The sequence below is a fragment of the Onychostruthus taczanowskii genome, unplaced genomic scaffold (assembly GCF_017590055.1).
Source record: "Onychostruthus taczanowskii isolate IOZ18803 unplaced genomic scaffold, ASM1759005v1 scaffold45, whole genome shotgun sequence".
Taxonomy (NCBI): Eukaryota; Metazoa; Chordata; class Aves; order Passeriformes; family Passeridae; genus Onychostruthus; species Onychostruthus taczanowskii.
The window spans coordinates 633,499-647,586 of NW_024502014.1; the positions used below are offsets into that span (position 1 = coordinate 633,499).

General features: G+C 48.7%; 1 protein-coding gene across 4 annotated transcripts in view; it reads left to right on the forward strand.

The window, feature by feature from the left end:
- The window catches only part of BDH1 (3-hydroxybutyrate dehydrogenase 1), a 58,648-nt gene that overhangs the window by 8,141 nt on the left and 36,419 nt on the right, over window positions 1-14,088 (forward strand). For 3 of the 4 annotated variants that reach the window (XM_041414490.1, XM_041414493.1, XM_041414491.1), the window contains exons 5-7: window positions 2,821-2,962; window positions 4,821-4,973; window positions 6,312-8,142. In XM_041414490.1, the coding sequence (XP_041270424.1) occupies window positions 2,821-2,962; window positions 4,821-4,973; window positions 6,312-6,781 (765 nt within the window). In that variant the 3' untranslated portion in view covers window positions 6,782-8,142. Of the gene's footprint in view, window positions 1-2,820; window positions 2,963-4,820; window positions 4,974-6,311; window positions 8,143-14,088 lie in introns of those variants that run through there. The other variant, XM_041414494.1, reaches the window with a different exon arrangement.

Genomic DNA, 14,088 nt, shown 5'->3' on the forward strand with positions numbered 1-14,088 from the left:
TGGATCCAATGAACACTCATGCTGCAGCTGTTTTATTTTTACCTCTTTGGTTAATACATGGAGAAGCCAGCTGACACAAGATGAAGAAGGTATTTTTCCATCCATATCTGTTACCACTGGACATATGTGATGTTTGTCTCTGCTGTCAGGAGTGTGGTGGAACTCCTGTTTGCTTTGTTGTGCGTGCTGAGGCTTGCAGGTGAATGAGAAGGCAGAGGTCCTCTGAGCAAGCTGGCATACAGGCTGGCCACTGCAGGGCTCCACAGGAGTGCTCAGAGCCACAGGGTGTTAGAGACCAAGGACACACTGAAATAGATGCAAGCTGAAGCCCAGGAGCCACAGAGAGTGACCATGGAAAGAGAAAGGCAAGGCAGCAATGTGCTTTTACGGTGTGCAAGAGCTGGGCCTGCTTGCCACAGGGACAGTGTACCCTGGGGCTGGCAGCAGAGATGTACTGGTCTTCTGCTGCAGCATGAGAAGATCCTTTCACTGCTGTATATGGGCCTGGGGATTGTGGGACAGGCTGCATCCTCTGCCAGGACACACAGTCACCAGGTGCCTGACTTAAACATCTCCCATCTGCCCTTGCTGAAAGCCAAGGGAATGGCCTTGTGGGCTAACATTCAGAGTGCAATTCGTGGCCAGAAGCCCAGCCCCAGGAGTCCCTGTCCAAGCACCCAGCTGCACGTGGGTGGGAGGGCAGGAGGGAGCTGGCTTGCAGAGCCAATCCTGTCAGGGTTGAGGAAGAAGATGCTGTGGAGGTCCCAGTAGAGCTGTGAGGCCTCTAAGGCTGGTATGACCCAGAGATTTTGTAGCACCTCATAGAACTGGGATCAGGGAAAGAAGGACCTGGGCTTCATTTTCCTTCTTTCCTTTAGCAATATGTGCTGTTTTTGAGAGACTTGCATGTTTGCATTTGCTGATTCCCTGATGGCATTCCCACATTTGCCACTTGTATGCTTTCCAATGCTTTGCCATATAAACTGCTTTGGCACCACAGTGCTTTTGAGTGAACAACAAACTTAGCACCAAACTCTTTTCAGTCACTCTTAACACTGCCATCAAACTGCACATGAGACTCCTAACCACTCCCTTCTGTAAGCAGTATGCTTCCCTAGGAATAGAGAGCAGTAGATGCCCTCTCTTAAGGACAAACACTAACTGGTGTTAACAGTCTGTGATGGAATATGGAAGCATGGAGGAGAAGACAGGAGATGTCAGGTAGTTATGTTAGTGAAATGTCTCTGAGTGCAGTATATAAGTGCAGGAATGAGAGGAGCCAGGAAAAGAACTTTTGGAAGACAAGTGGCACAGAGACAGGGTTGTATGGCCACCTTCATGTGGTATCCAAAGTATGGTCTCTGAAGGGAACTCTCTCTTGAGAAACAGATGGGCAGCCTGGGCCCAGACTGCAGACAAGCTCCATCTCATTGACAGCTGCCTGCTGACCTCTGACAGGGAGTGCCTGTGGCTTGAGGTGTTCAGAGCAATCTAATGTCATTCAGCAGTCAGGAAACAGGCCTGCTATGAAGTACTGGCCTGTTCCAGCTCAGAGGAAAACAAAACCCCTTATTTGTCAGGAGTGAAGGGCACTCTGATGTCTGCCTGCTGATGCAGACACAGTGAGTGAGGCTACCTAGAAGGTTGAACAGTAGGGGAGGAAGAGCTGAGCAGATGTCATCATAGATGATCCTGTGGAAATGTTCCATGTCTAGCCTGATAATTGGGAGTAACAGACTTCTAATGAGGGATGATACCGAAGTATATTCTTGTAGTAAAGACAGGAATGTTCTCAAAATCGGATCATTTTCAGAGGTATATCTCACCATCCTCTACAAAAGTACTCTGGATTGGCCAGCACAGTCCAGTAGTTTATAACAATGGAAATGATTCAGCTATAGTCCCAATCTCATCCTGACATCCTGTGTCTGTGTACTGGAAGCACCAAGGCCAGGCTTCACCACTGCAAAGCTGAGCTCTGGGCATGGCAGCAATGTCTGGCCCCTGTGGAAGTACCTCAGGGGCTGGCTGCAGTTAATTTGCTGAGTTGTGAGAGAATGTACTGGGGGAAGCTGTTGTTCTGAGCTGAGAAAAAAGGAATGGAGATGGGAAATAAGAGTGAGAAAAAGTTGATGGGGGAGGCAGAGAAGAGAGTAAGATGCCAGAGAAGATGCCTGGGTGAATTGCCAGCAAACAGACTGGCCAGGCTCTTGAGTATTGGACTCTGTAGCAGTCCTTTGGAGGCAGTAGTTATGGCTTCCACTGCCTGGAAACCTGTGGATAGATCAGCTGAAGGGAGAGAGCAGTGGGCAGCAGTCCCTCTTCTTGGACTGTTGCTCCCAAAGCTGGCAGTGTCACCAACAAGCATGTGCAATGTAGATATGCAGCCCCTTGCTGGCAATTTTACACCATAACCACCCCCAAGTGAGTTGCTGTGCCCTGTGTCAAATCAAGTGAGGATGGCACCACATTCCCACCACTGCAGCAGTGGGACATAGCTTGGCCTCAGGAGCTTGTACTGAGCAGGGGGTGCTTGCTGGGTGCCTTGCTGCAGCAGATGCACCTCTGGCTGCTTTCTTGGTGGTTGAAGTAGTTTGTACCAGCTGACTTGGTACAGGACTCATGGTCAGATGGAGATGCTTGAGGAATGGTGTTCTGCAGGACCAGTCCTGTCTGCTCCCCTTCTTCCTAGGGCTGCAGGACTGTCCTGAATATTCTGACTGCCCTGTGCACTCTTGCTTGATTTGATAGTTGGTAGGCATTTGATATTCCGCACAAGCTCTTTAGCCAGACTGAAACGAGCACTTTCTTCCCCTCTAGGACAAGGGAGAGGGTGGCTCCAAGGAGCTGGATGCCATGAAGAGTGATCGAATGAGAACTGTCCAGCTCAACGTCTGTGACAGCAAAGAAATGGATCGGGCAGTGGAGCATGTGCAAAACAGCCTCGAGGACCCAGAGAAAGGTGAGTGTATGCAATGGGCTCTGAGGCAGCAGGGGGGACAGGAGCTTCCTTGGCTGGGCTCTGACAGCGTTGTCAGGGGGTGTTTCAAAAGCTGAGCATGTGATTGAAGGACACGAATCTTTGAGGAGCAGCAGGGAAGAGCAAATGGCCTGTTTGAATATTGTACCATATCAGAAAGGAGCTTCCCACTTCACACAGCATCTACAAGGAAAACTGCTTTGTTCTCCACTAGCTCCTGTAGGGACATTGGCTAAACCCTGAGTGGTATTCAAGGCTCTGGGATTAGTACTTTGTTCCTGTGAACTGAAGTTTATTGTGACTCCCTTTCTATTGTAAAACCTGCCCTGTGCCCAAAGATTGGGAATTAACAATGGAAATGTGTTCCCCACTCTTTCAAATGGCAAAGGAAATGGAGAGGTTTTGCAAAGAATTTCCCATGAAACCAGCTGGGTATCATTAATGCTATTGTAGATACTACCATTTAAAGTTCAGGGGGTGGCTAAACCCTGAGTGGTGTTCAAGGCTCTGGGATTAGTACTTATTGTGACTCCCTTTCTGTCATAAAACATGCCCTGTGCCCAAAGATTGGGAATTAACAATGAAAATGTGTAGAGTGGTATTCAAGGCTCTGGGATTAGTACTTTGTTCCTGTGAACTGAAGTTTATTGTGACTCCCTTTCTATTGTAAAACCTGCCCTGTGCCCAAAGATTGGGAATTAACAATGGAAATGTGTTCCCCACTCTTTCAAATGGCAAAGGAAATGGAGAGGTTTTGCAAAGAATTTCCCATGAAACCAGCTGGGTATCATTAATGCTATTGTAGATACTACCATTTAAAGTTCAGGGGGTAGCTGTACTGATTTTCTTCGCCTGCTTACTTCATTCTACTGAGGTGTGCAGCAAATTCTGCTCCAGTACTGTGAAAATTGCCTTTGCTCATACATTCCTGAAACCTTTCCACCCTTTGAAGTACATTTTTCTCCTAAAGGATATCCACATTCAACAGAAGGTTGTTTTAAAGCAGAACAACCAGTAATGTTTTGGTTTGGATTTTGCAAACCAATTTCTTTTGATTTTCTTTGTATTTAATTTTTACATATGGATTTTCTATATAAATTAAGTTTTCTAGCTCTGTATTCTCAAGCACAGGCCAGGATGAAGTTGCCTTTCTTGGGCTTTTTCTGATAACACAGATCTGGACACAGTCAGTCAACAGATAAATGTGAGTTTTTCTAAATGACAGAAGCCTTTCTCAGACTTTTCTCAGCATGTTTCCTGTACAATTAGAATATTATATGAAATTAGTTAATTTTACTTAAAATTCCTTTTTAGTCTTTCTTTTTATTGCCAAATTAGTGGGTAGCTTCAGTTGTTGCCATTTTGGTTGCAGCAGAATAAAAGGGAGAGGCCATGGCATGCATGCTCACTCATGCCTACACCCTCCTTCCTAGCACTGCAGACACTCCAGTTCTTATGGTAGCAGAAGTGTTTTTACTTTGAAAGAATTAGTCTTTTGTTTCTTACAAGGTCATTCTTATTATTTGCATTGTATATTTTACTTCTTTTAAAAAACTATGATGGATAAAAAAAGATGGGCAAGGAGAACAGCTAAGACAAGGCTGAAGTTCTCTGCTGGCTCAGAACTTCCTGGGAAGTCTCAATCACAGTACTTTGTGGCTGCAGTGTTGGGTGGTACAGGCAGATCTCCATGGTGGTTCTATTCTCTCAGGAGACTGAAGTGCACTCTGGACTCTCTTCTCTCTGGTCTTCACTATCACAAGTCATAATGAAAAGCTCAATAACCTGGTGGTTCAATAACCTACTAGCACAACTAATGGTGCTTGATTTTGTCTTGTAGGGCTCTGGGGGCTGGTTAACAATGCTGGGATCTCCACATTTGGGGAAGTTGAATTCACCAGCATGGACACCTACATGGAGGTAGCTGAAGTGAACCTGTGGGGGACCGTGCGAACCACCAAGGCTTTCCTCCCGCTCATCCGGAGGTCAAAGGGTGAGTGGCAGAGCTCCTGACTGGCTCTCCCTGTAGCAGGTCCCTCATCCTGCCACATCTTGCTGTGTTAGAGGCCAGAAGGTCTATGGCACTTCTCTCTGCACCACTGACACCTTCCTGCCCTCACAGATAGAATGTGTCCCCAGCAGACACACGCATTGCCTCACCTCTCTGAGTTACACAGCAGGGCAGCAGGCCTGAAAACCCCTTATTTCTCTTTCCCCTATGTGCTGCCTTCTCCTGCAACATCCCACACAAGATCTAATCTATTATACCTTCTTTTACCTGTTCAGAAACTGCAGCTCACAATAAATTACAGTGCCAGGAGCATTCCTCCTTGCCATATAGAAATCAGCTGTGGCAGGGTGGGCAGCAGCAGTGCAAAAACTTATTTCAGGGAAGTTGTTATTTTGCACTGTTACTCTTGGAGACTGTGATGTAGGAAAAGAGGGGGTTGTACAGCAGAGGCATGCAAACCTGGAGCTTGCATGGATCTCAGCATAAAGGGTCAAAAGCTTTCCTGTGCTAGGGCCTACTGCCTGACTAAATTAGAGTATTTTTCACTCTTGACCCATCTACAGGCATTAACAATATTGCCCTGTGCTGCAGACCTGGGCTGGATGTGGCCTGGGCAGCCCTTCTTCCACCATGGAAGGTTATCCACTTCTGAGGTCAAAGTTTCTCTTTCTAACACAACTTAGCAATGAGCCCTGGCAGAAGGTGCAGAGAACTGCAACCTCTACCTAGACTACAGCATCCACAGCCTCTTACCAGCATTTTCCCCAGCCCAAATAGATGGCTTCTGGCTGGGAGAAAGACCTCTGTTCCTGGAGCCATAACCCAGTTGTCACATGGAAGAGTGCAGTGGACTTAAGCTGCTCTGCCCATTGGTGGTACAGGAGCAATCTATTCCATTTTGAGAAGCAGACACTCTGAGCCACCACTGGGTTTTGATTTGCAAATAAACAAGCTCAGCTTTGGTGCCAGAGCCTTTTCTTGTTCCTGCTTTTACTTATCTGGGCTCAGTCCAAATTGCTGCTGAGCAATCCTGTTTCCCCCCATGCAGGCTCTGTCCAGCCTCTCCCGTGTTCCCCAGAGCACTGAGCTTTGTGTGTCAGCATGTGCCTGTTCCCTCAGGTAGAATGAGCCAAGGAGCACAAATCTGGGTGCCATTGCCTAGGTCAGCACTGCTCAGGCAGAGCCGTGAGCAGGTCTGCCAGGCAGCGGGCAGCGGGCAGCGGGCAGCGGGCGGACGCACGTTCAGGAATGCGTTGGGTGGTGCCAGGCACCTGCTCCAGGCCAGGTACCACAGCTCGGCTGTGCCCTGTCTCTGCCTAGGTCGTGTGGTGAACATCAGTAGCATGATGGGGCGGATGGGCAGCCCCGCGCGCTCACCCTACTGCATCACCAAGTTCGGCGTGGAAGCCTTCTCCGACTGCCTGCGCTACGAGATGCAGCCCCAGGGCGTCATGGTCAGCATCGTGGAGCCCGGCAACTTCATCGCCGGCACCAACCTGTACAGCCCCGAGCGCATCAAAGCCATCGCCGACAAGATGTGGGACGAGCTCCCCGAGATCGTGCGCAAGGACTACGGCAGGAAGTACTTCGACGAGCAGGTCAGCAAGATGGAGTCGTACTGCAACAGCGGCTCCAGGGACACCTCGCCGGTCATCGAGAGCGTGGCGCACGCGCTCACCTCCACGGCCCCCTACACCCGCTACCACCCCATGGATTACTACTGGTGGCTGCGCATGCAGATCATGACCCACATGCCCGCTGCCATCGCAGACCGGCTCTACGTCTACTGAGGCCTCACGCTCATAAGCTATCCAGGTGGGAAATTTGTTTTAAAGAGAGCTTTGTACACACTTCCCATTAGTCCTTTTAAAAGTTTTCTAACCTCATTTCAGAGTACTGTATTTTAGCTCTAAAGGGTTCATTTAAATATCTGACATAACCTAAAAGGCAGTAATTTGCAAGGGATGTTTCATAGGCAGGAATATGTTATGTTTGTGCAGGGACAATGATTTTTTTGCTATTTATTTCATGTAATCCTTTCTTTTTTCACCTCAAATATGAAGCTGTAAATCATTATTTAAACTGCAATTGCTCTGAAGCTTTTTCAGAATAATTTCTGCTGATGGCCAAACACAATCTTCACAGTTCCTGCCTAGGATGCAGCCTCCACACCATAAAACAGAATCCCTCCATGCTCTAATGGCAAACCACTGCTTCCTCATGACAAAGAATGTCCAACTGACTTTTCTAGGCCTGGTCACAGTAGCCCAAGGCAGAGCAGAGACTTCTTTAATTTGGGGATCAGAACTCAAAATGCTCAAGGTGCTGAAACTGAGCAACTGACCCCATCCCTTTCTCTCTTAGAATTATACTGATGAAACCTTAGAGAAAAGGAACCAGTCTGCTTTTCTCGCATGCTTTCTTGCAAAGGAGTTCAACGACCCAGGGACTCAACCTTGCAGACTTTAACCATGGCAGTTTCTTACTCATATGAGCATTCCCATAACTGTGAGCAGCTTTACGCACAGGACTGCAGGTGTCAGGATTGGCCTGCAGTGACATTTCCCTTCTCTTCACCAGTATCTGAACATGAACTCCAGAGTTAGCTTGGAGAGGAGCTTCCCTTGAGCTCCATTGCAGAGCAGATGGAACAGAGAGGATTATAGTCACAACAGTGATTGCCCTTCTCTCCAGGGACCTCAGTTACAGCCAAGTATTTGTACAGCAGCTTGCACAGAAGGGTCTTAACCCTGACCAGGCCTCCAGTACTGCAGCACAGGTGATGATAACAATAATAACTTCCATTGAAGGAGTCACTGAGCTGAAATACATGCCACATGACATAGATCTATCAGAACATCCATAACAATAATGTTAACTTTAGGAGCAGTCTCATTTCCATGATGGTTGTTTACATATCTGAGAAACATTTGTTTTGTACTTTAAGAAAAGAAAAGGAAAAAAAAAAAGAACCTTTCATGAGGAATTCAGAAAGAGGAAATTTTTTTAAGCTTGAAAGGCAAAAATAAAAAGTAATTAATGACCATTGTTAGTGAAGTTGAAAAGAAAAGATTTCATGTGCGCTAGTAACATACTGTGACATGATCAAACTCCTTTGGCTTAATAAATGTATACATGAATGGTAACAAAATTCAGAGGCTCCCTCTCTTTATTTATGAAATATATAAGGTGAAGGCTATTCTGTAGTGGTGAGGTTCATGCCTGTTACACACACACGTCCTTCAGAGGCTCATTCGCAGTCTTGAGCCCTTCATGTCTGTACTGGGCATTGCAAGACTTAAGTAGGAGTACCAGCTGTGTCCTGCATCTCGTGACAGAGATGCCTGCACTCTGTGTATTCACAGCTCTTAAACCTGCTTTTGGAGTGGACTCTTGCAGATTACAAAGGATTATTATGGATTATTCCTAAGGGATCAGGAAAGGAAACTGAGCTCTGAAGAGGGGAGGGTAGTAGCAGTGATTCAGCAGGGTAGCACACAACAGGTCAGTGACAGATCCCAAATAAATTCCAGAGAGAGACTGGCTGGTTTCCAGACCTTTCTGATTTTCTGTAGAATCCCAGCAGTGGTAGCTACATCTTGAGTGCAGGGCATATTGCCTTGTTTTCCAATACAAGGACTCTTCTCTAGGACAAAACATGAGTATGAACTACCCAGCAGGCACAAGAACTGAATTGCAAAGCAGAGCAAAACACCTGGATAACACTGTCTGTTGCAGATGGCACAGCAGAGAGAAAAGCCTTTACAAGGGAAGTTCTTGTAGTCTAAAATTTAACTTTTAAGATGCTAAGTAGCATAAAAAATCATGTAATTCCACCTTGGATTCTAGCTCCCAATTTTACTGCTGGGTTTTAATACAAATCAGTGGGGTTAGATATGGAGGTGTCCTGGTTTAGGGCAAATTTGGGAGGAAACTTCCAAAGGGGTCCATCTAGAAAGCGGATTCAAGCAGCCCCTCCCCCAATTGGTTCAGGGAAACCTTGGAGAAAAGTGGAAAAAACCTGTTTCTTTAGCAAGCAAAGTATTCACAAACATTAAAAATGAATAATATTAAACAATAAAACATCTCACTGTTCTGAAGAGATGGCAAATTCAGAAAGTCCTTCTCACATTGTGTAGCTTGGCTTGCTCAATCTCTTATCAATCCCTCCGGTGCTGGAATGCAGCATCCCGGGCCCCAGTGGGCCACAGGTGTGAGCTCCTGGTGTTTTTTTGGGGTTTCAGTCCAGAGCAGGGCCAATCACTTCCAAAAGAAAAGCCACAGTCCGGGAAACTTCTCAGCTAGCCAAAAAACCCTCACTAAAAGCAAGGGAGAGCTCTTTCCCCCTGTCCATGCTGCAGACAACAGTCTGTGAAAAGGAATGCTGAACCACCTCAGACATTGCACCACTTCTCCTTCCACCCCGGGACAGGAGGAAACTGAGTGCGCAGAAAACAGTCTGTGAAAAGGAATGCTGAAAGCTCTTTATGTTTTTGAATACAACCACCTCAGACATTGCACCACTTCTCCTTCCACCCCGGGACAGGAGGAAACTGAGTGCACAGCCAGGTTATCTCAGTTTAGCTCTGAGACCCTGGGAGCAAACATAGCAGGTGTTCATTCCCAGCCAGAAGGATAAAGCTGAGCAGGGATAACTGCACTCACATGTACATGGCATTTCTTCTGGAGGCTCCTGAACTCTCCCATGAGGTGGCCTCAGGGAGCTCTGGAGCTGTGCCACTGCGCCAGGGCTGAAGGAGATGTGACAGTCCTGCTGCCCTGCAGTGCAAGTCACGGGGAGCTGTGTGGTTTTGTGTGATGGGGAGGCAATGGCTGGGGTGCTCCTGTGCATCCACAGCAGTTCCAACATTTCTATGTGAGTTTTCCTGACTCTGGGTGAGTTTGGCAATGGATTTGTTGTCAGGAGGGCAGAAAGCTGGCTAGCTTTTCTGCTGGGATCTTGGCAATCCCCTGATTTCAGGGTTTGCCCTGAGAAGCGCATTAAGAGCTAATCCCCTCTGGGTTTGCATGACTGTCCTTTTGACTCAGAGCGCTCGAGATCTGCCTGCACGGTGCCACTGCAGCTCCTGGAGTGGCTTCAGCCCAAGTTTCTTTGAGAATTGAAAAGAACAAAAGAGGACTTGGCCAGGTACCTGGTCCTCTGTACTCTCAAGGCTGCCTCAGTGACAGCTTCTGCTCCCTCAGGAGGAGCTGGGGAGCCTGCAGGGGTCAGTTTGTAGCTCCAGTCTGGTCCCAGCTGGCTGGAGGAAGGACTCTCTCTTCCCTGATTTCCTGTGAAGTGAAGACCCTTGGTGATGATGCAACAGATCTCACTGAGCAGTATCCCTTAGGCAACCTGGAGTTAAAAATAACTTTGCCTTGGGTGGTGGGAAGTAGCAGAGATGGAGTAATTTCAACTACAGCTATTACATCTTGTTCTGAGCCTTAATGTGGAAATCATGAAGTCCTACCCACTTCAGAAGTCCTACCCACTTTTTGCTCCTGGTAATGAGGGTAGTTAGTACCAACATTTAGTGACTCCTTATTGCCACCTTATCAGGACAAAGTCCCAGTTAAACAAGAGATCATTTCACAGCCAGAAATTCACACACCTTCAGGAGACCTGCTCCCAGACCCATGCCTGAGCTCCCACATCCTGGCAGAGGTCTGACCCAGGCTCCCTCCTGGGTCTCAGCCCTGTGGTGTGGCTGAGATTTACCCTGGGGTGGCAGTTTGGAAACAGGACTGCTCTGGAAACAGAAAAGAGCAAAGAATCACTCTAGTTCAGGCACTGTTAAACAGCAGAACACTGGATGTCTTCCCCACTTGAATTAAATATAACAATTATATAGGTCCTCAACTAAACATGAAAGTGGCTCAGTTGCTGAGCTACAAAGTGAAATCCCTGTCTGTTCTGAGGTTGGACTGAAGCCAAGGGGGTCTTGCTTTGTGGTGTATGTGCAGCTGCCGGGACTTCAAGGGCTGTGGCTCTGAAAAGAAAGTATCTTTCCAGAAAACAAGAAGGGAATCATAAGCATAACTCACATCTGATGTCCCTTCCTTGAGAAGCTACCACTCAGGATCACTGCACTGGTTTCTCTCCTCTCCTTCTCAGCAGTGATGTAGGGCTTGTTGTGCAGCCTCGGGGTGCTGTGGACTTAAACTGGCACTTCCCTGTATGAGAGGAAGTGCTGGCCTGGTACCACCAAAGCAGCAAGCAAGGAGTCCTTCCTCACCGAGCAGGAGTGCAAGAGACAGGAGATGCCAAGGCCAGGAGCAGCCTGTGCACCTGTCACACAGATGGCCACCCTTTGCTTATCGCCAGCCATCACCTGAGCATCATGACCCTCTCGGGGAGGTGGGTGAAAGGGGTGCTGTGAGCATGGCCTCAGATGGGGCAGCTCATCTCCACTCTGTCAGCTCAGGGACACACTGCCCAGAGCAGGCTCAGCACGGCCCCTGCCAGCAGGGAGGGTGGTGATGGCAAACACAGGGATGCCAGCTTGGCCTGTGGTTCTGGGGAGCTCCACCCTCACCATGCAAAGAGGGACATGCAGTGGCACCCATGCCATCCTGCAGCTCTCCTGCAACCAGTGAGGGACAGTGGAAGTGGTTGCCTACCATTTTCTACCATCCAAGGGGTCTCAGGACCTCAGGGCTGCCTGAAAACCACAAATCAGGCTGTTCTGCTTCCATAGCCAGCAGGCAGCTCCCTGTGGTCTGTGGGGAGTGCACAGGTGAGGAGTCTGGATAAGGTGTAGGTTGCTATCTTAAAATAATTTTTGCTAACATAGTGTTTTGTTTGTGGTTATTTGAGGATGCCTTTTTGTCAGCATCTGTCCCTGATCACATATGAGTGTTTCTGACTTTCTGGAGCTCTGCCACCATAATGAACTGGAAGAGGGAGTGGACCTGGCTACAGCCTCCTCTAGTCATTCTCTCCCTCCCTTCCCTAGCACAAGGTTGTGCAATTATTTGTGTGATGTGGGACACCTTCAGCAGAAAAGCTTGGGAGACCTGTGTCACCACCCACACAAGTCCTGGGGAAACAGAGCTCTCCAAAGCAGGGGGGTTCTGGTTTCTCAGCCAGGCAGCAAGTGGGTCAGCCCACCCACAGACCACTTGGGATCTGTGGTGCTAAGGAGCTGTGCCCTGGGAGCTGCAGCCTTCCTGCAGCCACCCCAGACAGCTGCAGACCTCACCAGGGACTTTGGCCATCCTCCCTTTGCTTGTCTGACGGGCTTCAATGTGCTCGATCCCTGGAGTGTTTTCTCCCCTCACTGCTTGCCTCCCCATCAGCAAATGGGGCACTGAAGAGAGGGCTTGTCTTTCCCAACAATCTATTCCCATGACTTTAGTCTTTTATGTCCAAGGAGGACATAGAAAACTAAAATCCCCCTCCTGATCTTGTGCAGGCATTCATCCTTGAGCTTTATTTTCCAGCCAGAGTTGCAAGCTGGGAAGCAACTGGAGCCTGCTCGCCTCCTCTCTGAGTACCCACACACCAAAACCCCCAGCAAGCTCCTTGCTGGAGCTGGGGGTGAAAGTGTAAATGTTCCCATCCTTCTTTCTTCCCCTGCTGTGAATGTCAGAGCAGTAGCCTAAAAATGCAGTAATATCTGGAGCAATCACTGTGGTGGTATTTCTGACTTTGCCTGGAGCAGGATGAACCATAAATCTTGTGAGATAACATGTTGTCACAGAGACTTGCAGCCAGTTTTTCAGGCCTTAGGAGTCTTAATGCTGCCAGAGCATCCAAGCCAGCCCACCCAGAGCTGGGCATTACTAACACAGAAAGCAGGAGCTTTCTGTCATATCCATGACAACAGGATGAGTATTTGATGCTTCCCCTATCTGAGATCTTGGAGGTGTTGTGGGAAACTTTACCAGGATCCAATCTACCACACAGTGAAACTGGGGTATTTTTTGTCATGAGACTGCAAGTGTGACTGGTCTGAAGGAGAGACCAGAAAAATTATAGATTGGTTAAGCAAAACTTTGGGTTATTCTTGATGTCTCACCTGTGAATCTGCACTGAGTTTGAAATCAAAGATCTTACTCCCTGATGGGTCATCAAAACCTTGCTGGTGCCAGCTGGGGGTCCCCACCCTGACTCAGGATGGCTCAGGATCCCATTTCAGCCCTGTCTACAGCTGTGCATTCCATCAGGAGTGGGGATGGAGGATGCTGGTCTTCAGCCCCTCACTGGGCTGGCTCATCCCCCATGCCTGTCTGACCCCTCTCTCCAATGGACAGAGCCCGTGATCGTGCTCAGGGCAAGAGCAGCCCTCTGGGACAAGGGGTGATCTGCTCTGATGGGGATGCTCTTGGCACGCTGGCACTGCTCACACCCAGCCTGCTGTGCTTGGCAATGGTCCCGGTGGCACCAGGAGGTCAGCACCTCCCTCTTCTCCTGCCTCTGCTCCTTGCCCCTCCTGCTGCTTCTCCCAGTGGAGAGGTCCCTGCTGTCCCCTGGAGCCTGTGGCTGCAGTGGATGTGCCTCTGGCCGGGTGCTGGCACACAGCAGAGGGTGCTGGATCAGCAGGAGCAGAGGCAGCTGCTTTCCTCTGGCTGGCAGCACCTTCCCTGAAGCTCCTCTGGATGCCACCCTGCTCCTTGCCTCTCTGAGCCTGCTCTGTGGGGTCAGCTGTGCTTGGCAGAAATCTTTGCAGAGGAGGGAATCACCTTCCACCCCGTGGAGACAGGGATTTGCATTTCCTTTGCTGATGTTTTGGGACAGCCCTACTTCTCTGTGCTGTTATCAGGAGTTTCCTTGTAGCACTGAGTCCTTCAGCAAGGAGCTCACCTGCTTGGAGCAGCACTTCCCACAAGGAACACCACTGGAAACATGGGTTCTGCACAGGAGAGAGGGGGCCAAACCCCAGCACAACCCAGCGCAGCCCTGCTTGGATTGATACTGCCTGGACAGCATTCCTAGGGATGCAACTCTTCCTCCTCATCCTTGGAGTCCTTCTGAACTCTTTCCTTGTTTCTCAGCTCCTGGGAGATCCCTTGGGCTAATTCTCAGCAAGATCAATGCACTTCCAGCTGTGTTGCAGGCACTAATGAGCGAGTGGCTTGGCAGGGTGAGTTGGGG